A 26,333-nucleotide genomic window follows, 5' to 3' on the forward strand; every position below is an offset into this window, starting at 1 on the left:
CTAAGACCATCGTGGGCCCTTTAAGAGGAGTCTCTTAAGATTCCCGTAGTTTATTCTGCTGTCCCAACCAACACTGGTTTTTGCAGCCAGAATGTATGGAGACTTATCTACCTGGTGCTGGAACCATGGGCTGGGTGGTCTGGTCTGTGGCTGGGATCGCTCACTCCGAAGGTATCCCTCCCCATTTTTATCCATCACACATGAATGTGGGACAGCTCATTCTACCACCTCTCCAGGCTCTCCATACCTCTCTGCACATCCACATCTTTGACCCTCCTACTCATCTGGATGAATGTGGTTTCTTGAAATCCTTGATTGTCAGACTTCCATACAGTTTGATTTTCTAATGAATCTTGGTGTTGTTTGTTTTAGTCTAGTTGTAATTTTTGCTGTAGTTGTGCACAGAGGTGAAGCATGTTTACCTACATCTCCATCTTGACCAGAAATCTATTTTTAAAATTTCAATTCTTAGTCTTCATCACACATGACCTGTGAATGGCATTCGATACAGGTGATCTTCTTCATATACTTTGTTTGCTTGGACCCCAAGATCCCATATTCTCTGGATTTTTCCTCTGCATCATTCATTTTACTTTTTATCTCTTTTGCTGGTTCTTCCTTCCTAAAGCTCAGTCATAGGACTTCTCTTGGACCCATACTCTTGGAAATCATTCCCCATTCCATGGATATGAAAAGTATGTGCTGAGAACTCCCAAACATACATGTGCCACAATTCTCATCTGAACACCAGGCTCATAAATCTATCTCCATCTCCACTTGGAAGTCTAATAGGCATCTCAAAAGTGTCCAAAATAGAACTCTAAATTCTAGCAAGCCACTTCCTACTACTACCAAACAAAAAATATCTTGCCAGCTTTTTAACAGTAACATAAATTTTCCATTGTTCAGATTTTTCAGGCCAAAACTTTGGTGCCATCTCCAATTCCTCTTGTTCTTTCACATCTCACATCCAATCCAACTAATCCTCAAAATATATCCAGAATCCAGCCACTTCTGAATATATTCTCCACACTGCTACACTGATCTGAACCACTATATACTTCTGTAAGCATCTCCCTACTTTCACCTTTGACCTCTCCAAGACTGAGTGGTCCTTCTAAAAGTCAGATCATACCACTCTCCTCAAAACACTCCAGTGAAGTCCTTACAGTGGAGTACTGACAATCTGTGTGCCTTACTTTTTAAATTAAAAAATATGTAGGAGGCAAAATGTTGGTAGTTAAGAGCATGTGCTTAGGGTTAGATTACCAGTGATCTAATTATTAGCTTTGTGACACTGGGCAAGTTACTTCACTTGTTGGTGGACAAATTTCCTCATCTGTTAAATGGAATCATAATATCTATTTCACAGAGTTGTGGTGAAGATTAATGAATGAATATTTATAACATTTTTATATAATAGTGTTGGTATAAATATAAACATTTAAAAATGACAAAATAGGCATTTTGTGCAAGATTTCATCATATATTCTGCACATAAAAAAATGTCTGCAGCCCTGGCTGGGGTGGCTCAGTGGATTCAGTGATGGACTGTGAAACCAAAGGGTTGCTGGTTTGATTCCCAGTCAGGGCACATGCCTGGGTTGCAGAGCAGGTCCCCAGTAGAAGGCATGCAAGAGACAACCACACATTGATGTTTCTCTCCCTCTCTCTCTCCCTTACCCTCTGTCTAAAAATAAAGAAATAAAATCTTTTAAAAATGTCTCTAATAATTCCATCTATAAGAATTTATAGATACCCCAAACATAGCTCAAAAAGGCTGAAAAATATTTTAGTTAAGCAAATTTAAAGTGAACCATCATTGTTTTATTCTTTTTGTTTATTCTGAGTTCAATGTTAGAATGGATTATATACCACAATTTGTATTTTTTAATATTTTGGTATTTTTAAGCATTCTGATGCTGAGCTGCTTTATTATTCACTTCCTAACCCAACAATACTTTCATCCATAAAATATGTGTGGCTTTTTTCCAATTTATTGTAGAGATTGCTTTATGATATATACTTTACTTTTCTGCTCTACTTATGGCCTTTATTGTTGTATTAAAATACAATTTAATCTAAATGATAAAATAAACAAAAGCTTAAGGTGTATTCCTACATGTACCTATGATGGGCACAGTAGGGAGTGCAAGTCATGTGGACTTTCCAGTAGCTATAAAATTAATGGACTTTGTAGTGGAAAAAATACCACAGACTTCATTCTGAACATGGCTTTAATAAACATTTAAATCTGTCTGTAGGGGGCCACCAGCCAGAGCTTGACAATGACAAAATCACTTCTTTTCTTAATACTTGAGTATAACTAAAGAGTAAAGAATACCCTCAAGTCACCCCCCAACACACACACACACACAGTGCAACACTACACATATCTACATCCTTTACAAACTACTTGATAGTCCACAGAGGAGATGGGACCTTTCAGACACAAGGAAATTTGTATGTATTATTTGAAGTGGAAGACCTATTTGAAAAGAGGTAAAATATACATTTGAATGTAGGGGAAGTCACAGCATTTGTTAGAAAAACAAAGGAAATTTTTTTGTGGAAGGTTTATGAAAGGGTTGTAATGTCTATTGAATGGAATATGAATTATAACTTTTAAAATATTTGAATGTAACTTTTAGAATATGTGGTGTGTAGGAAGTTTTGTTAATTCTGGAGAATTCTTCCTGTTCTAAATGGCATTTTGGTACAAACTGGTCCTGATGCTGGAACTTTTAACATACCATGAATGTTGCATGTTGAGATGAGGTCCTGATCAGCTTCCAGGTAAAAGTAAAATTCACATATTTACTAATAGCAAGATGTCTGAGACTCAACAACCATGCAGTTGAGAATCCTTTTAAGGATGTGAAAGGAGAAATAATACTATTTTGCTTACACATTAGAAACATAGACCATACTTAATAAACACTTGCTTAGTTAAGTAAACATTATCATTTCACACATTTACTTGTATAAGGGATGTACAAAAGAATAGTGCCCTTCTAAAATGTCATTATAATTTGTGTCAAATAACATTTTTCTTTCCTTTTTTAAAAAGAAAGTTGGCCTTGAAACACCATCCAGACAAGAATCCAGATGATCCAGCTGCTGCTGAGAAGTTCAAAGAAATCAACAATGCCCACACAATACTTACTGACATATCAAAGAGAAACATATATGACAAGTATGGATCGTTGGGACTCTATGTGGCTGAGCAATTTGGAGATGAAAATGTTAATACCTACTTTATGCTGTCAAGCTGGTGGGCAAAGGTGAATCATGTTTTTCCTGCAAAAACAATTTTCTGATAGATCATGATATTATTCACTCTTTCAGAGTTGATCTTAAAGAAAGCCTAACTTTATATATTAAACACTTGTAAATAAAAGGAAATATAGCTTCGATGGAAAGCTATTATTTGAGGATCATTTTTACTTTAGTTCATCAAATGATTATAATATACAGCATGACTTAAAATACTTCCAGACATTAATTATATTTGAATTTGAAGCTTCAGGTTAATTTTGACTGCCCTCTCTCTCCCTGTAGTGACTAATTAAGAACTGACTCATTGCTTAAAACCGAAAATAATTTATTAGTGTGACAACTGTTTAATAAATTATTATAGGAAAAATTTAGCCATGTACTTTACTATTTATAGCATAGGCTACATCAGCAAACACAATACTTGGGAGAGTGTGTGGTAATTATGTCATAGGCTCACATGGAGCCTGCAGTGAGGTTATGGAGAAGGAAATAAGTGGGGAAAGGTGAGAATTAAGTAGTGGAGGACAGGGAATTGGACAGACATAGAGAAGAAGAGAGAGAAAAAAGGTATCTAGTCAAGAAAAATGCAATATTTTTAAGGACTTAATGCAATTAGAACTGATTTTTGACAGTAAATTTTGTGCAGTTTCCTAGGAATCCCTAGTATATGTATGTTTAGTGATGGCTTTATATTTGTTAATGAGTTTTTAACATCTTTATATTCTGATAAAATTTCATTTGCATATGAACCATACATAGAGTCCATCAGTGTATTTTTGGACAATTCACATACATCTAAACAGTTCACACATTTTGTAAAATCATATGAACTCACATTCATGAGTAGTAATGAATAATGTAAAAAGTTGTTGATCTCTAGTCAGGTTTCATATTCAGTAGGATCCTGATTGCTATTTTCTTCCACTAAAATAAATCCTGTTAAACAGAAAAGTTTTATACATCCAGGAAGAGAGAGATATGAGTTTGTACATAAGCATGGAGTCTGTAACTTAAAATCCTCCTTTGCTTTCTTCAGTCCCCATAGTTCCTTTTCTTGGAGATAACTAGGTTTCCCACTGAAAACCCATTTCTCTACTGTTGAAGAATCGGAGGGAGACAAGCTCCTACCTAGCAGAACTGGAACTTGAAATGAAAGTGTACATACTGACAATATCATTTATGATGATAGATTGAACATTCACATATAACAATATGGGCTTTTTGTGGGCTTTCCTGGCAACCTAACCTCCAGACATGACACTCTTTCCATAAGAAGGTATGTCTGCTTACCTATTACTTTATACATTCATTAATTCAGTAGGTATTTATTAAATGTTTACCACATGCCTGGAACTATATTTTTAGGTAGGAGGGATTGAAAGATGACTAAAATACAGCTCTAGCCTTCAAGAATCTCCCAGTCTGAGACAGACCTATAAACTGATAAATGTCTTAAAGTGTCAACAAATAAAGCACCATGATAGAAGTTTGTATGGTGTACAATTGGGGCACAAAAAAAGGGAGGTGTATCAGAAAAGATGTCAGGAAGAGGACAAACACAGTGCTTATTTATTAGATGACTGGGGAATGGGAGGAGCAGGGGACATTTAGGCAGATGAATCCACAGGGAGAGCAAAGCTATGAGAGGCATGGCAGAAACAGGGTCAGCTGATGCAGGGGAGGGGTTGGCAGAGCCCAGATGACCAAATAAGGAGCTCCAGCCTTATCTAAGAGGCAGGAGAACTGCATGAGTTCAAGAGAACATATATTTCTGGAAGCTTCAGCAGCAATGCACAGGGTGGATTAGGAGAAAAAAGTGGAGGCAGGGAGGCCAGTTACAAGGCTCCTGAAATGTCCAGAGCAGAGATAACAGGGTCTTTTCTAAGGTGCTACCAGGGATGAGAAAGAGAGACAAGGAAGAGAGATGAGGAAGAGAGTGGAAGGGATGTTGAAGAGAGAGACTTTGCAGTACTTAATGACTAAGAGGAAGGTGGCTGGGGGAGGGGGAGCTATCAACAGCTCCTTTAGTGAGAATGATTCTGTTTCCCTTGGTTAGATCATGAGACCTGGAGAGGTTTTGTTTGTTGGTTTGTTTCTTTGTTTGCTTTATTCTCAATAGTGATCACCATAGGTTAAGAATAAAGAAGAGAATGTCATACATCATTACTTTGGCAACAAGTCATTCCCTCTGGTTTTAACCTGCTAGGCAAAAGTCTATGCAGAATTTGTTACCAAGAAAATTAAAAAGATTGCATGCAATAAGGATGAGGGTGGAGGGTGAACTATAATGTCCTCAGGTCTTTGGGGCTACAGGGTACACACTTGATTTCCAGGGTTCTCCCACACTCCACTACCCCTCACCTTTGTTTTGCTTTGCCTGTTTCTCCTAGACCCTGTTTGTCATTATTGGCCTCTTGACTGGCTGCTATTTTTGCTGTTGTCTGTGCTGCTGTTGCAACTGCTGCTGTGGACATTGCCGGCCCAAATCATCAGTGCCAGAAGAGGACTTCTATGTGTCCCCAGAGGATCTTGAGGAGCAGATCAAGACTGACATGGAAAGAGGTAGAGTAAGATGAGAGCAGAGGTAGTGGGTATCCTTTCATAGGCCTGGCCAAGCACCAGGTCCATGGTGATAGTTATCACTAAAGTGAGGGATATCCAACAATCAAATGCAGGGGACCCGACAGACTATCAGCTTTGGTACTTCCTTTGCAGAGGATGAAAGGACAATTACTTTTACTAGCAACAGAGAAAAGCAGAGCCTGACACCATTAGAAAGAAATCATGCTATATGCTGATCTAGTGCAACTTGCAAAGCTAGTACTGTTCATGTTCTCATTACAAGAGTGTGAGCTCTGGGTTCAGGAAGGTTTGGGAGTGCCCAGGAGTAAGAGAACCAAAGTAAAATTTTTTCCTGGGAAAAGCATTTCAGTCTGTTGCTTTCAGATCTCTATTCAAAAAGAAGGGAAATGGACATCAAGAAAAGTCAGTAGCTCCTCTCTTGATTCTTTTTGATTCTTTGATAATGAGTTTTGGGTAGAATTGGGGGAACATAGTCTTTCTTCCCTGGAAAGGAAACTTCCTTCCAAACCTACACATTTAGCGCTAGCTTCAAACCAGTATCAAAAATATTGTTCCACAAAAACAGGATTTTTTGCTTTGCTAAACCACCCCCACATGTCTGTCTCTGTATATGCATAGCCATGATACAGTACTTGAAATGATAAAGAATATAACAAATGATAAATTTTTTATCACCTCACAGAATTCATAACACCAGGATGCTTCATGTTCTCTGAAAAAAAAAATGCCTTTGTCTAAACAAACTAGAGTCAAACCTGCCATTGTCATCTGTTTTGTAGCCATAATCCTGTCATTTTCTCCTGCAGAATGCATCATTATTCTGAATTACAGACTTTATCACTAAATCACAAAGAACCATCCAAATAAGAGGGTTATTTGATAATTTAGAGAGTGGTCTAGTGTTGTCAGAACTGCTGAAATTAGGAATGGTGCACTTTTTTGGACTGCAGCACATTCTGATTCTTTACATCACAATGAAACAAATTGCATGACATCAAGCAACAGAGATTGCTTAAAGTCTTCTACTTTACTTTTATTCCTAATTGAATGTGATACTAAGTAGCATCCACTTAGTACCCACTTTGACTCCAGCTTAAAGGATGTTCAATCATGTGAATCAGACAGACTCAGACCATTTTAGGGTTGGGGAGTTAGCGAGGACAGAAGGGATTTTTCTGTAACCTGTGTCTTCTTCCTTTGGGGACAGCTAAGTAGCCAGTCCAGCAAACAGGGACAGGGGTTGCTTTACTAATTTTTATTGCTGTCCCAGGAACCAAATTGTGTGCCTATAGGGCTATGCAATTACAAGTTTCTTTTGCCTTTTTTGGAATATAAAAGAACAAGTCTTTTAATGGGAGCATAAATATCAAAAAAAGCAAACAAGCAGTATTACTCATAAATGGGTTAAAAAAGGATACATATATGCAAATTCCTCTTCAAAGAAGGGCCAGTGGCCTTGACATAACTTGTTTAGGAACAATGAGCCCAGTGTATTAACCCCATCTGCTCTTGTGAGGGAGATAAACTGTTGTAAGATCATGTCCATGGTCTCTGGCTTTGTTGGTCATAGGGCCTCACAGATCATCCATCAATCCTGTCCAATGCTCAGTCACTGCCAGAGAGGATAGGAAGAGATGGTGAGATTGGAAAGCACTGTCACTGCCATCCACTGTAACAACCTTATCTTGTCTTTTATACTGTAGAAACCAAAACTAGGTGAATTGAACCTAGATATCACAAATCCAGTGTTCACACTCCTCTGAAAAACCTCCAAGTCTTTCCTTTTTTTAAATTAGATCAAAGTTCCACCAGGTCATTTCAGGAGACCTTTGCAGATTATTTTTCTGGAAGAGAAATTCATCCTTGGTGCCAAATTCTACCCAGGTTTCCTTCCTGCAGGGTGACTGGTGATAAATTTGTGTCTTTCGCTGCTCTCAGTTCTGAACCCCCAGAGCTATCAATTCCATTGCAGAGGTCAGATTCTAGACTAAGTAAATCATGATCCAATTTGACTGTGTTACTAAGAATTCCACTGCTAGGATTATATCCTAAGAACTCTAAAACACCAATCCAAAAGAACGTATGCACCCCAATGTTCATAGCAGCACAATTTACAATAGCCAAATGTTGGAAGCAACCTAGATGCCCATCAGGAAATGAGTGGATCAAAAAACTATGGTACATTTACACTATGGAATTCTATGCAGCAGAAAGAAAGGAGCTCCTACCCTTTGCAACAGCATGGATGGAACTGGAAAGTATTATGCTAAGTGAAATCAGCCAGGCAGTGAAAGACAAATACCATATGATCTCACCTTTAACAGGAACCTAAACAACAAAACAAAGAAATAAGCAAAATATAATCAAAGACACTGAAATAAGGAACACACTGACAGAGTTCAGAGGGGAGAGGAGAGAGAATTTCAGGGGAATTTCAGGGGAAAAGGGGAAGGGTTTACAGGAACGAGTATAAAGGACACATAGATAAAAACTAGGGGTGGGTGGAAATGGGAGGGAGGAGGGGAGGGCTTGGTGGGTGGGTTGGGATGGGAGTAAAACATAGAAAATTGTACTGCAACAACAATTTAAATAAAATTTTTTAAAAAGAATTCTAAACCAAGAAGAAAAATCTTTATTCCATTCCTAAATATTCAAAAGCTCCTATGCAGTATTAATCAAGGTTTTGTAGGGACTGAAATTTGTACAACTTGGGTAGTCCTTTTTAAGAAAAAGAACACAAAATTACAATACAAAAGTAAATCATGTGAATATTTATTTAGAATGAGAAGTCACAACAAATTGCAAAGCTTAAAAAATAGCAATAATTTACTTAGCTGACTGGCAAATCTCTATAATACTTTTACTCTATGCTTTCTGGGTACATGTTCTTTGGTTGCCTCTTCATTTAACACAAATTGAATAATATCATCTTCTGTAAAAAGAAAAGAAAAATAATTCTGTCTTTTCTCTAGTATGTTTGATCAAAATTTGTTTTTTATTATTGGTAGATTAGCAAAGTTTCAGTTTTACAACTCATTACTGATAATGTTGTCTAAATTTGTGGGGATTGTTGTCAAATCTGCAAAATTTTATTAACTAGTTTAGTAACTAGTAACTTCTAAATTTTATTAACAAAAATTTAGAACTAGTTTATTTCATTTATAACATAAAATTTTGGAAAAAATTTTCCACACACCATTTTTTGACTCCATACTTTTCAAACCTTGTGTACTCTCCCTCACCCAATACTTCTAGGATCAGAGCCCACCAACATATTCATATTGTGTGATGTTAACTCTGGTGTGGATCTTCAGGCTCCCTCGACAAGTGAATTGGCATAGTGAGCTTGAGGAGTATCCCTAAAGCCATTCCTATGCCAGTGTGGCAACTAATAATTATATACAGAGTTTCTGCAAACCACAAAAACATATTCCACTAAACTCAAATGAAACCTATCCCCAACTCTATTTCTCCTTAACCGAATCTCCAAAATGTCCATAGACCCTTTGTTGCCACTCATCAAGAGAAAAAGCATGATGGAGGAAAAGTAAAGTGGAAAGAGGCAGTGTTTGGTTGTGATTAAAAAATCTTACTTTTGCAAATCTACAAAAATGTGAACACATTTCTAAAAGGCCCTTGGAAGGGTCTGAATAGATAAAGATACCCAAAGCTTAAATTTCATTGACTGTCCAGTAAAATCCACCACCAGTGCCCCTCAGTCTAACATTTCCCTATGAGAATTTATAACTTATTTGAAGTTAGGTGTATTAATTTAGTTAGTTTCAGATTTTCACTCCATTAATTCAGAGACTTAATGTAGTTTATTGGTAAAATTAATGCAAGTTCAGGCTTGTAAGGGTGAAAAAGCAGATTCTACAAGAAGACTACACTTCCTGGACTGTGATCCAATTAATGGACTGGTCTCTTCTGTTCTGCAAAAGAAGGTGACCCACTTAAAGTTGTTAAGAGAATACAGTTGAAAGTGGCTACTAGTCACTTGTATATCAAGTTACTCATGACAAATGATAAGCAGCATATGTCAAGATTTGAGTCTATTAGAAGGTACTTGTGAAACTTTGGGCTTTGAGTGTTTCTATTTCAGTGAATCTGAAATTAAATAAAATTTGGCAAACATTTTCTATTTAATTACTGTATTTTGCCATGTATAATGTGCACTGTTTTGCCCAAATTTTTTAGGGAAAAATAATGATGTACATTGTACATGTATACATGAGTATATGTGGGTAGTACTAATTCTGTATCTACATGAATGTTTTTAATTCTTTTATTTATTTTTTATTCACGCTTATGCATTAAAAGTGTAACTCTAGAAAGCAATAACAATATCTGTATGCAAAATAATACCCTGAAATATGATTATTGGTTTTGTTTCTAAATACAAATAAATAAATAATTGAATTAAAAATTAAAACAAATTTTTTTTACTGAAAGTTTGGGCCAAAAACATGGGTGCATGTTATACAGGGCAAATACAGTATCTTATGTTGTATATAATCATAAATTCCTAAGATTTTAGAGTTGGAAGGAATCCAAGGTGTCAACCCTTAATCTCCCCATAGCTTTTCCAGCAGACTGCTGCCCAACTTCATTTGAAAGACACTAGTGGTGCGGAGGTTTGTGACCTTGTATGAAAAGTAAGACATACTCATAAAAATTCAATCACCACAAGAAGTTATACAGTCAAAGAAAAGTTTACATCAACCTCCTGGAACCAGTTACTCAAAAGCAACAAAATTTTTAACTCAAAATTTGTACTCAAAATTACAAGATTTTTATGTAATTGTTCATGGGGTTTGTTTGTTTTATAAAAAATATTATAACTACATATTTTTAGTAGCTGCTGCTTAGCAGAGCAAAAATTTTGATTAAAATTTTTATTAATGTTTCAATACATTGTGTTTTTGATGTCATGTCTAAGAACTCTTACTTTAAGCCTATGTCATAAAGATTTTTCTCAAATGTTTTCTAAAAGTTTTTTGTCTAACATTTAGATCCATGCCAATTTCTAGTTCATTTTTGCATGAGGTATGAGGTTTAGGTGGAGACATTTTTTTGCATATAATTGTTTCAACACCTTTTGCTGAAAAGATTATCCTTTCTCCATTGAACTGTCTTTGCATCTTTGTCAAAAATCAATTGGCTATATTTCTACAGGTCTATTTATGGACTCTGTATTTCATTTCATTGATGTGTATGTATATCTCTTTGCCAATAACACATGGTCTTACTTTCTGGAGTTTTTAAATTTTTAAAAATATTTTATTTATTTATTTTTGGAGAGGGGGGAAGAGAGGGAGAAAGAGAGGGATAGAAATATCAATGCGTGGTTGCCTCTCGAATGTCCCCTACTGGGGACCTGGCCTGCAACCCAGGCATGTGCCCTGACTGGGAATTGAACCGGTGACCCTTTGGTTCATAGACCAGCACTCAATCCACTGAGTCACACCAGCCAAGGCTAGTTTTTTTAATTAAAAAAAAAACTAACTGCAACTTTAAAAAAGATTTTATCTATTTACTTATTGTTGTTCAAGCACAGTTGTCTGCATTTTCCCCCCACCACTCTACCCCACCACAGCCATCCCCACCTCCCTCCCAATTCCATCCCCCTTGGTTTTGTCCAGGGGTCCTTTATAGTTGTTCCTGAAAACCCTCCCCCCACTCCGGCTCCCCTCTGGTTACTATCAGATTATTCTTAATTTCAGTGTCTCTGGTTATAGTTTGCTTGCTTGTTTGTTTTGTTGATTAGGTTCCACTTAAAGGTAAGACCATATGGTATTTGTCCTTCACCACCTGGCTTATTTCACTCAGCATAATGCTCTCAAGTTCCACCCGTACTGTTGCAAAGAGTAGCAGCTCCTTCTTTTTTTCTGCTGCATAGAATTCCATCATGTAAATGCACCATAGTTTTTTGGTCCATTCATTTACGGATGGGCACTTAGGTTGCTTCCAGCACTTGGCTGTTATAAATTGTGCTGCTATGAACATTGGGGTGCATAGGTTCTTATGGATTGGTGTTTCAGAGTTCTTAGGATGTAATTCCAGCAGTGGAATTGCTGGGTCAAAAGGCAGTTCCATTTTTAGTTTTCTGAGGAAATTCCATACTGTTTCCCACAATGGTTGCACCAGTCTGCAATCCCACCAACAGTGCACTAGGGTTCCCTTTTCTCCACATCCTCTCCAACACTTGCTGTTTGTTGATTTGTTTATGATGGCCATTCTAACTGGTGTGAAATGGTATCTCATTGTGGTTTTAATTTGCATCTCTTTGATGGCTAGTGATGCTCAGCATCTTTTCATATGTCTCTGAGCCCTCTGTATGTCTCCCTCAGAGGAGTGTCTGTTCAGGTCTTTTGCCCATTTTTTAATTGGGTTGTTTGTCTTCCTGGAGTGGACTCATGTGAGTTCTTACATATTTTGGAGATTAAACCCTTGTCTGAGTTATCATTGGCAAATGTTTTTCCGTATAGTTGGTTCTCTTTTTATTTTAATACTGTTTTCTTTAGCTGTGCAGAAGCTTTTTATTTTGATGAGGTCCCATTTATTTTTTCTGTCCTTTATGTCCCTTGCCCTAGGGGACATATTGGTGAAAATACTGCTGCATGGAATATCTGAGATTTTTCTGCCTGTTTTCCTCTAGGACTTTTATGTTTTCATGACTTATATTTAAGTCTTTTATCCACCTTGAATTTATTTTTGTGTATGGTGTAAGTTGATGATTGAGTTTCACTTTTTTGCATGTAGCTGTCCAGATCTCCAACACCATTTGTTAAAGAGGCTATTTTTACTCCATTTTATGCTTCTGTCCCCTTTGTCAAATATTAATTGACCATATTTATCTATTTTTAGAGAGAGGAAGGGAGGGAGAAGGAGAGGGAATAAAACATCAATGTGTGGTTGCCTCTCATGTGCCCCCTACTGAGTACCTGGCCCATAACCCAAGCATGGGCCCTGATTGGAAATCCAATTAGCAGCCCTTTGGTTCACAGGCCAGCATTCAATCTGCTGATCCATACCAGTCAGGCTTATTTTCTGCAATTTTGAAATAAGTCTTAAAACAGCCAGTGTGATTCTTCCAACTTTATTCTTTTACAAAATTGTTTTGGCTAATCTAGCTTCTTTGAATTTCCATATAAATTTTAGTAGCAGGTTGTCTATTGACAGAAAAATACTGCTGATTTTTAAAATTAGTATTGTATTAACTTTATAGCTTGGTCTGAATAAAACATGGCATCCTTATTATGTTGAATCTTCCAATCCATCAATATGGTATGTGTCTCCACTTATTTAGGTTTCATCTGATTTCTTTTTTTTTTTGAGATTTTATTTATTTATTTTTAGGGAGGGAAGGGAGGGAGAGAGAAAGAGAGAGGGAGAGAGAGAGAGAGAGAGAGAGGGAGAGAGAGAGAGACATCAATGTGCGGTTGCTGGGGGTTCTGGCCTGCAACCCAGGAATGTACCCTGGCTGGGAATCGAACCTGGGACACTTTGGTTCCCAGCCCGTGCTCAATCCACTGAGCTACACCAGCCAGGGCTCCTCTGATTTCTTTAATAAACATTTTATAGTTTTCAGTATATAGCATTGGTATGTGTTTTGTGAGATGGCTAAGTATTTCATTTTGGGGGGAGCTACAGTAATTGGCATTAATTGTAAATGTTGGTTTTCAATGTTCATCACAAGAATTTATAATTATTTTTGTGTGCTGACTTTATATCTTGTGTTCTTGTTAAGCTCACTTACTAATTTGTATTTGTGTAATTTCCTTCGAATTTTCTATGTAAACAATCATGTTGTCTACAAGCAGAGAGCTTATTTCTTCTGTTCCAATCTGTATGCCTTTTATTTCTTTTTCTTGTCCTATCACACTGGCTAAGATTTCCAACACTTGGTTTATGGCTCTGCTGTCATCATCTTGAAATTATTAGCTTTTCAATCACATACACTACATTTTGATTTTGCACTGGGTTTTGCAAATTATGTAGCCAATACAGTTAGACTATTTTCCTGTAAGAGCTATATATCTAACTTCAAACTTGATATTACTGACAAGGAATAGGGGAAAATACCTCCAGAGCACAGAACTCTGAATTTAGAGAAGAGTAAAGCTGATTGAGATGACAGAATGGTAGAGCAAGGGTTTTACATTAATTATTTATTTATAATCTCTGTGCTATGCTGCAGATTATACTGTGCTTAGAGATTTGGCCAGTACATAAAGATTACAACTAGAAATTTATATATGAGTATTGATTTTTAAAAGAAATATGGTTAGCATTTCTTTCTTATGCTATTTTCCCTGACTTTCCAGCAATGCCAAAATACAAAATATAATAAAATTAATATGAGATAAGCTCCTCTCTAGAATAAAAGTTGTATCACCTTAATACTTTATTGTTTCCCTAAGCCTAAGTAGACTAGTAAAGAAGACTAATAAAGAAAGAGACTAATAACAGGAGTTAACTAGAAAACATTTCTGATTTGAATTCAGTGACACCTCAACTTTCACATTTAAGAATATGTTATAAGATACTGTCCATATCTCTTAATATATGAAAATTCAAATTTGAAATATCAAATCAAACCATTTTATAATTGATTTTATTTAAAAAACATGAGAAATGTTTTCACTTGCCTTGAGATAGTTTAATCTAGTTTTATAGCTAAAGCTTATGATTTTTCTTTGATGTATTTTATTATGTGCATACTTCAAACATGCCTACTCCTTGACACTAGCTAAAGCCTAAGATACTTTTTAATACTGTAACATGGTACCAGTCTCTGAGAGGAGTGGTACAGAGTGGTATTTGGTAGTAGAGAGGTGGGATTTGCTTAAGTTATTGTGTCTTCTTTCAGTCACATGAAGGGGTATAGTCCAGCTTCTATCATTAAGAAATGAAGGGGAAAACATTAAAAACAGTGGTTATCTTAAATATACATTGAAAACTATAGAATTTGAAAGTTGATTCCCATCTTTATCTCCAAATTAAAAATGTATTCCCAGTGGAATCCTAGGAACACAGGGGAATTTTATTATTCTTATAAATCAATCGGGAGTAAATATACAAGAGATAGTGTCTTGGTGGGGAGGGGGTGCCCATCCTCCTTTATTTGTCTTGGAAACTTGAAAGATAAATGTAACTTCCCTACCTTCCAAATGTTCACAAACTAGACCCTATACTCCTGTGTTAGTGGAAGCCCATAATATAATCAGAATTCTATTGCCTATGAGGAATTTATAGACCATCTTGAGACAGAACCCCATTCCCTGGGACTGTGTGTGTGACACACACACACACACACACACACACACACAGATGGAGAGAGAGAGAGACAGAGAGAGAAAGGACAGATAAGAGCATAAATGGGAACTACTTATCTCTGAACACCCTGGCACAGCAAACCAAAAATACAAGAGATAAATTCTTTTTTTTTCAAACTGAAGGCAGTAGACTGAAAACAATTAGTTAAACCCTAAAAATTTCTTGTGGAGTCATGATTTCCTGAGTTTTTTGAAGAAGAAAGAATAAAAGAGAGTAAAGTATCTAAATGAGGAGATTTTATAGTGTTCACCTTGGCTCTAAAAATGTGAGACTCAGTGCACAGAAAAATTTGTTGATTGCTTAATTGTTCCTGCTACTCACCTGGTTGAAACTCAAATGAATTCACAACCACTGAGCTTAAGAGGCCATATGACTTAAAATTAGCCTCTTGTTCTTGGCCAAGATATTAAGACATTTACTATATTTGCTGTTCAGCATTTATCACACATAACTGACCAAGAAAGGGGCACCAAGGAAGATACTAAATTCATCCTTATTTTCTCTAATCTCTACTCCTCTTCCTACTCCCTTTCCCCCAATCAAAAGGGATTGATTTCAAAAAATGATTCATGGAAAATAATTCTTGCAACTAGTTCAAAATCCTTTGCTGCTTCTTTATGTGAAAAAAAAAAAAAAAAACAAGTAAACATCATCAAGGTCATGGGCCAGGGGAGCAGGACAAGTGGCTCAACTCAGAATGTTACCCCAGAAGCAGCTCAAAGTGGACCCAAAGCGTCTTCAATTTTTGGCTGCCAAGGTTCAGTGAGCAAATCTACTAGACAGGTTTGTCAAGATTGTTTTTTAGTAGAAAACATTAATTGAGCTTGTAATATTTGCCTGACACTATGCTAGGTGCTAGAGAAAAGACATGGTGCCTGCTGTCTTGGACCTTACAACCCAGCAGAGAAGATGAGGAGACAAATATTCAACAAATAATCACACACAGAGTTACTTAATACAAGATGTAATAAGCCCACCAAAGAAGGATCACAGAGGCTGTGATAGTGAACACTGATCTATTTTCTGCTCTATGGTTTTGCCTATTCTGGACATTTTATATAAATGGAATCATACAATATTTGTCCTGTTGTGTCTAGCTTCTTTCATTTAGTGTGTCTTCAGGTTCATCCACATTGTAGCATGTATCAGTACTTCATTCCTTCTTATGGCTGAATAATATTTCACCTTTCCTCTATTTTTTGCATCCTTCTCCCCAGAACCTTCTGGGTTTCTCTCAACTCCTTTCCCCCTTCCTAGTTCAATCTTACCACCCTTGCTCTTCTCTGGCAAACTGTCAGGATTCCAGGTGCTTTCCATCTATCACACTTAATTTTGATGGTATGGGCCTCTGAGCATATTTCAGTTTGGCATTATTTGCAAATATGATCTCTGCACAACTTCTTCATTCAATTCCTTGTTAAAACTACTTAATAGAACAGCCCAGTGTGGCAACATCTGACATCAGCCTTACCTGACATCTAGAGTTCACCATCTTATCTGCAGGATATATGAAGATACTGTGCCAAATGTTTTGCCATGCTTACCAAGAGATTGAGCAAGCAATGCATTCATTATCTGTCAGGACAATTTTCCATTGGTTGACTTTGCCATGACCATGCTTGTAGATTAATTCATTTACTGACTTCAGGTTTGGGTTCCCCCATTCAATGTATGGTTCCAGAATCCTCAGCATGTTAATTAAAGCTTTGTTGTGCTTAACAAAGGTGCTATTGAAGATTTGGCAATGGTGTAGATATTGCAGCACCTTGTAGAATTTTGGGCTCACATCACTGATACCTCTGATCCTGATGACAATGCCAGTTTGGGTTCTACAGGTACATGGAGGTTGCCAGCTTTTCTTGCCATCTCTAACCATTTGAATCTCAGTTCTGTACATCTGCCTATATTCCTTGTGAAAGTGCTTAGTTTTTTTCATAGATAAGCTTCCTCCTCCTTGCTTTCAAAGTATCTTTTAGGCAAACTTCTTTCACAGGCATTCAACCTTCAGCTTGTAAAATTCCTTCACTTTTTCTTAAGGGTTTCTGGTACAGTGGGGACCTTTTTCTTTTCTGCACCCTCCATGGTTCCAGCCCAAAAAGAGCTGATATCTTTTCCTATGAGTTTGGATTTTGTTATTGCTTTTTTTTTTTAGATCCACACATAAGTGATATCATACAGTATTTATCGTTTTCTGTCTGACTTATTTCACTTAGCATAATGCATACAAGGTCCATCCATGATGTCATAAATGGCAGGATCTCCTCCTTTATCCATTCATCCATTGATGGACACAGTTTATTTCCATCCATATCTTTTGTTGTAATGCAATCATTTATTTAAAAGAGTAATGTAATCATTTATTACTCTTTTTAGTATTACAGCCGTACATTTACATTTCTAATCAGTATTTTGCTTGGTTTTGCATGCTTTTACTGGTTAATCAATTTTATTTTTATGTTTTATTATTAAAATTATATTTTATTGATTATGCTATTACTGTACCAATTCTTCCCCCATTGACCTCTCCAACAAGTATCCCACACCCCCTCAGGCAATTCCCCCACCATTGTTCATGTCCATAGGTCTGTGTATAAGTACTTTGGCTACTTTGTTTCCTACACTGTATTTTATACCCCCATGGCTACTCTGTAACTACCTATTTTGTACTTCTTAATCTTCCTAATCCCATCACCTCTTCATACAATTCCCTCCCATCTGGCAAACATCAAAATGCTCTCCATATCCATGATTCTGTCTCTGTTCTTCTTGCTCGCTCAGTTTGTTTTTTAGACTCAATTGTTGTTAGATTATTTATTTATTTTAAATTTTATTTTAATCATTGTTCAAGTACAGTTTTCTCCCTTTTACTTCCATTCCAGCCTGCCCACCCATCCCTCCCCACTTCCCTCCCATTACCACCCTTCCCCTAATTTTTGACCATGTGTCCTTTAAATTTGTTCCTGTAAACCCTTCCCATTCTCCCCTGAAATTCCCTCTTCTCTCCCCTCTGGTCACTGTCAGCCTGTCCTCTGTTTCAGTGTGTTTGATTATATTTTGCTTATTTCTTTGTTTTGTTGTTTATGTTCCTGTTAAAGGTGAGATTATATGGTATTTGTCTTTCACTGCCTGGCTTATTTCGCTTAGCATAATACTTTCCAGTTCCATCCATGCTGTTGCAAAGGGTAGGAGTTCCTTCTTTCTTTCTGCTGCATAGAATTCCATTGTGTAAATGTACCATAGTTTTTTGATCCACTCATTTCCTGATGGGCATCTAGGTTGCATCCAGCACTTAGCTATTGTAAATTGTGCTGCTATGAACATTGGGGTGCAAAGGTTCTTCTGTATTGGTGTTTTAGGGTTCTTAGGATATAGTCCCAGCAGTGGAATTGCTGGGTCAAAGGGCAGATGCATTTTTAGTTTTCTGAGGAAGTTCCATACTGTTTTCCATAGTGGTTGTACCAGTCTGCAGTCCCACCAACAGTGCACTAGGGTCCGCTTTTTCTCCACAACCTCTCCAATACTTGTTGTTTGTTGCTTTGTTTATTATGGCCATTCTGACTGGTGTGAAGTGGTATCTCATTGTGGTTTTAATTTGCATCTCTCTGATAGCTAGTGATACTGAGCATCTTTTCATGTGTCCCTGAATCCTCTGTATGTCCTCCTTGGAGAAGTGTCTGCTCAGGTCCTTTTGTCCATTTTTTAATTGGGTTGCTTGTCTTCTTAGAGTGGAGTCATGTAAGTTCTTTATATATTTTGGAGATTAAACCCTTGTCTGAGGTATCATTGGCAAATATGTTTTCCCATACAGTTGGTTCTCTTTTTATTTTGATACTGTTTTCTTTAGCTGTGCAGAAGCTTTTTATTTTGATGAGGTCCCATTTGTTTATTCTTTCCTTTATGTCCCTTGCTCTAGAGGACATGTCAGTAAAAAAGTTTCTGTGTGAAATACCTGAAATTTTCCTACGTACGTTCTCCTCTAGGACTTTAATGGTGTCACGGCTTATATTTAAGTCTTTTGTCGACCTTGAATTTATTTTTGTGTAAGGTGTAAGTTGGTGCTCAGGTTTCATTTTTTTGCACATAGCTGTCCAGTTCTCCCAACACCATTTGTTAAAGAGGCTATTTTTACTCCATTTTATGTTGCTGCCTCCTTTGTCAAATATTAATTGACCATAGAGACTTGGGTTTATTTCTGGGCTCTCTGTTCTGTTCCATTGGTCCATGTGCCTGTTTTTATGCCAGTACCAGGCTGTTTTGATTACAGTGGCCTTTTAGTATAGTTTAGTGTCAGGTATTGTGATCCCTCCTATTTTACTTTTGCTTCTCAAAATCGCAGCAGCTATTTGGGGCTGTTTATGGTTCCATATAAATTTTTGAAGTGTTTGTTCTATGTCTGTGAAATAAGCCACTGGTAGTTTAATAGGTATTGCATCGAATCTGTGAATTGCTTTGGGCAGTATGGACATTTTGATGATATTAATTCTTCCAATCCATGAACACGGTATATGTTTCCATTTGTTTGTGTCTTCCTTGATTTCTTTCCTCAGTGTTATGTACTTTTCTGAATACAGGTCTTTTACCTCTTTGGTTAGGTTTATTCCTAGATATTTTATTTTTCTTTTTGCTATTTCAAATGGGATTTTTTTCTTGATTTCTGCTTCTGCTGTTTCATTGTTGGTGTACAGAAATCCCTTTGATTTCTGGATATTGACTTTGTATCCCACTGTTTTGCCAAATGCATTTATTAGGTTAATCAGTTTTTTCCCCTGAGTCTATAGGATTTTCTATGTACATTATCATGTCATCTGCAAACAGTGACAGTTTTGTTTCTTCCTTTCTGATTTGGATGCCTTTTATTTCTTTTTCTTGTCTGATCACTGTGGCTAAAACTTCCAGTACTATATTAAATAGAAGTGGTAAGAGTGGACAGTGCTGTCTTGTTCCTGATCTTAGTGGAAAAAATTTTAATTTTTGCCTACTGAGTATGATGTTGGCTGTAGGTCTCTCATATATGGCCTTTATTATGTTGAGGAATGCTCCCTCTATTCCCATTTTGCAGAGTTTTTATCATAAACGGGTACTGGACCTTATCAAATGCTTTTTCTGCATCTATTGATGTGATCATGTGATTTTTGTCTTTGCTTTTGTTTATGTGATGTATTACATTTACTGATTTGCAGATATTGTACCATCCTTGCATCCCTGGAATGAATCCCACTTGGTCATGGTGTATGATCTTTTTAATGTATTTTTGGATGTGGTTTGCCAGTATTTTGTTGAGGATTTTAGCGTCAATGTTCATTGGTGATATTGGCCTGGAGTTTTCTTTCTTTGTTGTGTCTTTATCTGGTTTTTGAATTAAGATGATGTTGGCCTCATAAAAAGAGTTTGGGAGGCTTCCATCTTTTCAGATATTTTGGAATAGTCTGTGAAGGATAGGGGTTAGCTCTTCCTTAAATGAATTCTCCTGTGAGATGAATTCTTAGCTCTTCCCTTGTAGAATTATCCTGTGAAACCATCTGGCCCAGGGCTTTTGTGTGTTTGGTGTTTTTTGATTGCTGCTTCAATTTGTTTTGCTGTTACTGGTTTGTTCAGGCTTTCTGCTTCTTTTTCATTGAGTTTTGGAAGATTATATTTTTCTAGAAATGTGTCCATTTCACCTAGGTTTTCAAATTTCTTGACATACAGTTCTTCATAGTAATTTCTTATAACCCTTTGTATTTCTGTGGTATCAGTTGTAATCTCTCCTCTTTCATTTCTGATTGTGTTTATTTGGGTCTTCTCTCTTTTTTTCTTGATGAGCCTGCTTAGAGGCTTGTCAATTTTGTTTATCTTTTCAAAGAACCAGCTCCTGGATTCGTTGATCCTTAGAATTATGCTTTTAGTCTCGATGTCTTTTAATTCTGCTCTAATCTTGGTTATTTTTTTTCCTTCTACTTGCTCTGGGCTGTCTTTGTTGTTGTTCCTTGAGTTCTTGTAGATGTAGGGTTAGGTTGTTTGTTTGAAATATTTCTATTTTTTTTTAGGTATGCCTGTATCGCTATGAACTTCCCTCTTGGGACTGCCTTCACTGTGTCCCAAAAGTTTTGGGTTGTTGTGAGTTCATTTTCATTTGTTTCCAGAAACCTTTTGATTTCTTCCCTAATTTCATTATTGACCCATTCATTGTTTAATAGCATGCTATTCAATCTCCATGATTTTGAGTGTTTTGCATTTTTTCCCTTGGGGTTGGTTTCTAGTTTCAGTCCCTTGTGATCTGAGAAAATGCTTGGTATGATTTCAATTTTCTTGAAATTGTTGAGGCTTGTTTTGTGCCCTATCATGTGGTCTATCTTTGAAAAGGTTCCGTGTACATTTGAAAAGAATGTGTATTTAGCTTCTTTGGGATGGAGGGCTCTGTATATATCAGTTAAGTACATTTCATGTAGGGTATTGTTCAATGCCACAATATCTTTGTTGATATTTTGTTTGGAAGATCTATCCATTTTTGACAGTGGGGTGTTAAAATCCCCAACTATAATTGTGTTGCTGTCAATATCTTTCTTGAAGTCCTCTAAGATTTTCTTTATGTATTTGGGTGCTCCTATGTTGGGTGCATATATATTTACAATATTTATGTCTTCTTGGTGGATTCTTCCCTTGAGTATTATGTAGTGATTTTCTGGGTCTCTCTTTATGGCCCTTTTTTGGAAGTCTATTTTGTCTGATATGAGTATTGCTACCCCGGCTTTTTTTTTTCCTGTCCATTTGCTTGGAAAATTTGTTTCCAGCACTTCACTTTCAGCCTGTGCATGTCTTTTATGTTGAGGTGGGTCTCTTGTAGGCAGCATATGTGTGGGTAATGTTTTGTTATCCATTCAGCTATTCTATGTCTTATGATTGGAGCATTTAATCCATTTATGTTTAAAGTTAGTATTGATAGGTACTTATTCATTGTCATTTATATATGTGTGTTCCTCTCTCTCTCTTTCTCTTTTCCTTCCTTTCCTTAAAGCAGTCCCTTTACCATCTCTTGCATAGCTGGTTTGGTGGAGGTGTATTCTTTTAGACTTCTTTTGTCTGGGAAGCTCCTTATTTGGCTTTCTATCTTGATTGAGAGACTTGCTGGGTAAAGTAGCCTTGGTTGCAGGCCTCTGGTTCTCATTACTTGGAATATTTCTTGCCATTCTCCCCTGGCTTGGAGTGTTTCCATTGAGAAGTCTGCCGATAGCCTTATTGGGGCTCCCTTGTATGTTACTTCCTGTTTCTCCCTTGCTTCCTTTAATATTCTTTCTTTGTCTTGAAATTTTGCCATTTTAATTATGATGCATCTTGAGATGGGCCTCGGGTTCCTCTTGATTGGGACTCTCTGTGTTTCCTGGATTTGTGTGACTTTTTCTCTCACCAAATTAGGGAAGTTTTCCACTATAACTTTTTCAAATATGTTTTCTATCCCTTGCTCTTCTTCTTCTCCTTCTGGTATCCCTATGATACAGATATTATTATGTTTCATGTTGTCTTGCACTTCCCTTAATCCCTCTTCATTCTTTCTGAGCCTCTTTTCCTTTTCTTGCTCTTTCTGGGTGGTGTTTTCTGCTTTGTCCTCCAATTCGCTGATCCAATCTTCTACTTCATTGAGCCTGCTTTTGATTCCTTCTACTGTGTTCTTCAGTTCAGAAATTGTATTCTTCATTTCCTCTTGGCTCTTGTTGATAGTTTTTATTTCCCTTTTCATGTTGATATAGTTTGCAGTGAGTTCATTGTAGCTTCCCTGTAATTTCTGGTAGCTCATTGTGAGCTCATTGAGCTTCCTGATAATCATTGTTTAGAACTTAATATCTGATAGTTGAGTTGCCTCTATTTCATTTAGCATTCTTTCTGAGGCTTCCTCCTTTCCCTTCATTTGGGGATTGTTTCTTTGTCTTCTCATTGTTCGTGAGACTCTTCTTGTTAGCCTCTGTTTCTTAAATTGATCTGTTCTGGTTCCCTGTGTTTATGGTGTGAACTTCTGTGGTAGAATGCCTGTGAGATTCAGTGGTGCAGTCTCCTTCGGGTGTCCTTGTGTTCACAGCTTCCCCCTACTCTTTTTTGTGATCAGTTGGAGGAGAAAGGCAAAATGGTTTAAGACAGCAAGACAGTATTCTATGATATTTACAGTAGCAGCCAGTAGAGAAGAGATGGGAGATCCTTTGGCTAGGTATAGTGTTAACTGTGATCTTCCACCCCACTAGCCACATTTTAGAAAGGATGGAAAGAAGATAAGACTCTTATTGGGGACGAAAGGATTGTTAGTTGGATGTAGAAAGCTGTGCGGGTGTGGGAGGTCAGATTCTGAGGTAGGGTGGGAATAAAGAATAGTAAATAGGAGTAGTGTGTAAAAGAATAGAGATAACCCCTACAATAATAGAGTTCAGGAAATTACGAAGTGGGCTGAGATCTGGGAAGGGTATTGTGTAGTATTTACAATTATATGAAATACATCTTATTTACAGTAATATTAAAGCAACAATCATGTGGCAGAATCTATGAGATCTAGATAACAAGAATAAGGAGTATAGAACCTTGAGAGGTATACTAATGGAACACAAATGAAGGACAGTAAATTATCAACATACTGTGAATGAGGTAACAGGGGGAACTTATCAAATGACAGTATAACCAGCCAAGCAAAGAAGATTATACAGAAAGAAAAAGAATACCAAAATACTATTAAAATAAAAAATGTCAGAAAAGTGAGAAAAAGATAATACAAATTTGCAGTAACTTGAAGGCTCAAAAAAAAAAGGTGGGGGAAGCAGAAGACGGAATGCAGGAGAGACAAATTTGGAGTGGAAGGAATAGCACTAGGAGGAAAGGAAGAGAAACATAAGGAATTAAGAGATATAAAAATAATAAGAATTAAAAAATAAAAAGTTACTTAAAAAAACAAGATGAAATCAAACAATCAAACAACAACAGTCAAAAAAAACCCTCTTGTTGCTTTCTAACTGGGGAAACCAGTTTTTCTGGTCTCACTGGCTTCAGCAGGCTGAGGGGTGATTGGAATGCTTTTCACCCTTCCCAGTCAGAACTCAGTCAGTCTCTTGAGTACTGCCCCTAGGAGTGCTCTCCCCAAAGCCAATCTGATGCTTCCGGACCATGGTGCAAGCTCCGGGGATCAAGAGGGTTGTGTCCTTTCCCCAATTTCCCTGCTGTGGGCTCCAGGAACCCTCGAAGCACAGCGTCTTTTCTGGGTTTATAGTATAAGAGTCAGGAATCTCGAAGGGGCGTGTGCTTCCCCAAGTTCACCATCACAGGCTCCAGAAACCTGAGAATGCCTGTGCCCTTCCCTTGTTCAGGGTTGTGGGGTCTGGGTCATCCACAAAACCACACTCTCACTGAGTTGGGGGCACGGGTGCATGGCCAGGCTGCCCTTGGTCACACAGGCTGGGGCACTTACTCTTCCCAGGGCTATGTGTGGGTGTTTGCAGCCCCTGCATGATTGTCCCTCAGTCTCACTCCCTTCTCTGTGCCTTCAAGCAACAACCCCCCCCCCCCCCCCCCCCGCCCCAGTCCTAGTTTTCCAGGAAGGGAGCGATGACTCTGCTCTCCTGGGTGCCCTGAGGCAGACCCGGGAGCACCCCAGCCTGGGGGCTGCAACTTCTCTGGTCCCCTCACTGATCCCTGGGCCCTTATCCTGAAGCTGTCTCCTTACCGTCTGGTTTTTCAATGTCCACTATAATTTTCAATGTCCTGTTTTCATAAATGTTGCAATATCGTTGGCCCCTTGCTCTGTTCCTCAGCAGATGGGCTAGTTTCTCTCCCATGCACAGGGGAAGAAGATTATGCTCCCTCCAACAACCCTGCCATCTTCCCCAAGATCAGATTATTTATTTATAGTAATTTTATTGTTCATAGGTTTGATCTTTTTCCTTAAGACCCTTTAATATTTCATATAGTAATGGTTTGGTGATGGTGAATTCCTTTAGCTTTTTTCCTGTTTGGAAAGCACTTTATCTGCTCTTTGATTTTAAATGACATTTTTTGCTGGTTAAAGCAATCTTGGCTGTAGGTCCCTGCTTTTCATGACTGAATATTTCTTGCCAATCCTTTCTATCCTGCAAAATTTCTTTTGAGAAATCATCTGATAGACTCATGGGAACTCCCCTGTAGGTAACTAAACAGCTTTTGTCTTGCTGCTTTTAAGGTTCTCTCTTTATCTTTAACCTGTGGCATTTTAATTATGATGTGTCCTGGTGTGGTCCTGTTTGTATCCATCTTGTTTGGGACTCTCTGTGCTTCCTGAACTTGCATGTCTATTTCCTTTACCAAATTAGGGAAGTTTTCTTTCATTATTTTTTCAAATAGATTTCCAATTTCTTCCTCTCTCTTTTCTCCTTCTGGAACCTCTATGATGTGAATGTTGGAATGTGTGAAGTTGTCCCAGAGGCTGCTTACACTATCCTCATTTTTTAAAATCTTTTTTCTTCTTGTTCTGATTTTTTTTTCTTGCTTCCTTACGTTCCAAATTATTGAATTGGTTCTCAGTTTCATCTACTCTACTGTTGTTTCCCTGTAAATTGTTCTTTATTTCAATTAGTGTATCCTTCATTTCTGACTGGATCTTTGTTATTGTTGTTGAGGTCCTCACTAAATTCCTTGATAACTAGTTTTGAACTCTGCATCTGATAGATTGCTGATCTCTATTTTGTTTAGTTCTTTTTCAGTTTTCACCTGTTCTTTCATATGGACCACGTTTCTTTGTCTCCTCATTTTGGCAGCTTCCCTGTGTTGTTTCTATATATTAGGTAGAGCTGCTTTGACTCTGTGTCTTGGTAGTGTAGCCTAATGTAGTAGGTGTCCTGTAGGGTCCAATGGCACAGCCTCCTATATCACCCAAGCTGTTTATTTGAGGTGTGCCCTTCATATTGGCTAAGGATGCCCTCCTCTTGTAGTTGAGCCTTGATTGCTGTTGGCAGATCAATGGGAGAAATTTATCTAGGCCAGTTAGTTGCAAAGACTGGCTGTGACCACTGACCACAACCTTCACCCTCTGTGGAGGATCAGCTGTGAAGGGGCCAGGTGGTGGTGCTCTGACATAGCTTGTAGCTGTCCACGAAGTGTGCAGGCCCTGGGGTTTCCTGAGTGAAGCGGGCCAATGTCAGCTCCCACCT

The 26,333-nt window shown here is 37.5% G+C and overlaps 1 protein-coding gene across 1 annotated transcript in view; it reads left to right on the forward strand.

Annotated features, from left to right (window-relative positions):
- The window catches only part of DNAJC5B (DnaJ heat shock protein family (Hsp40) member C5 beta), a 64,288-nt gene that overhangs the window by 28,287 nt on the left and 9,668 nt on the right, over positions 1-26,333 (forward strand). Inside the window, exons 3-4 of the mRNA XM_036031166.1 lie at positions 3,071-3,284; positions 5,670-5,841. Of these exons, the coding sequence (XP_035887059.1) occupies positions 3,071-3,284; positions 5,670-5,841 (386 nt within the window). The remainder of the gene's footprint in view (positions 1-3,070; positions 3,285-5,669; positions 5,842-26,333) is intronic.

This window comes from Phyllostomus discolor, chromosome 7 (assembly GCF_004126475.2).
Source record: "Phyllostomus discolor isolate MPI-MPIP mPhyDis1 chromosome 7, mPhyDis1.pri.v3, whole genome shotgun sequence".
NCBI classification, from domain to species: Eukaryota; Metazoa; Chordata; class Mammalia; order Chiroptera; family Phyllostomidae; genus Phyllostomus; species Phyllostomus discolor.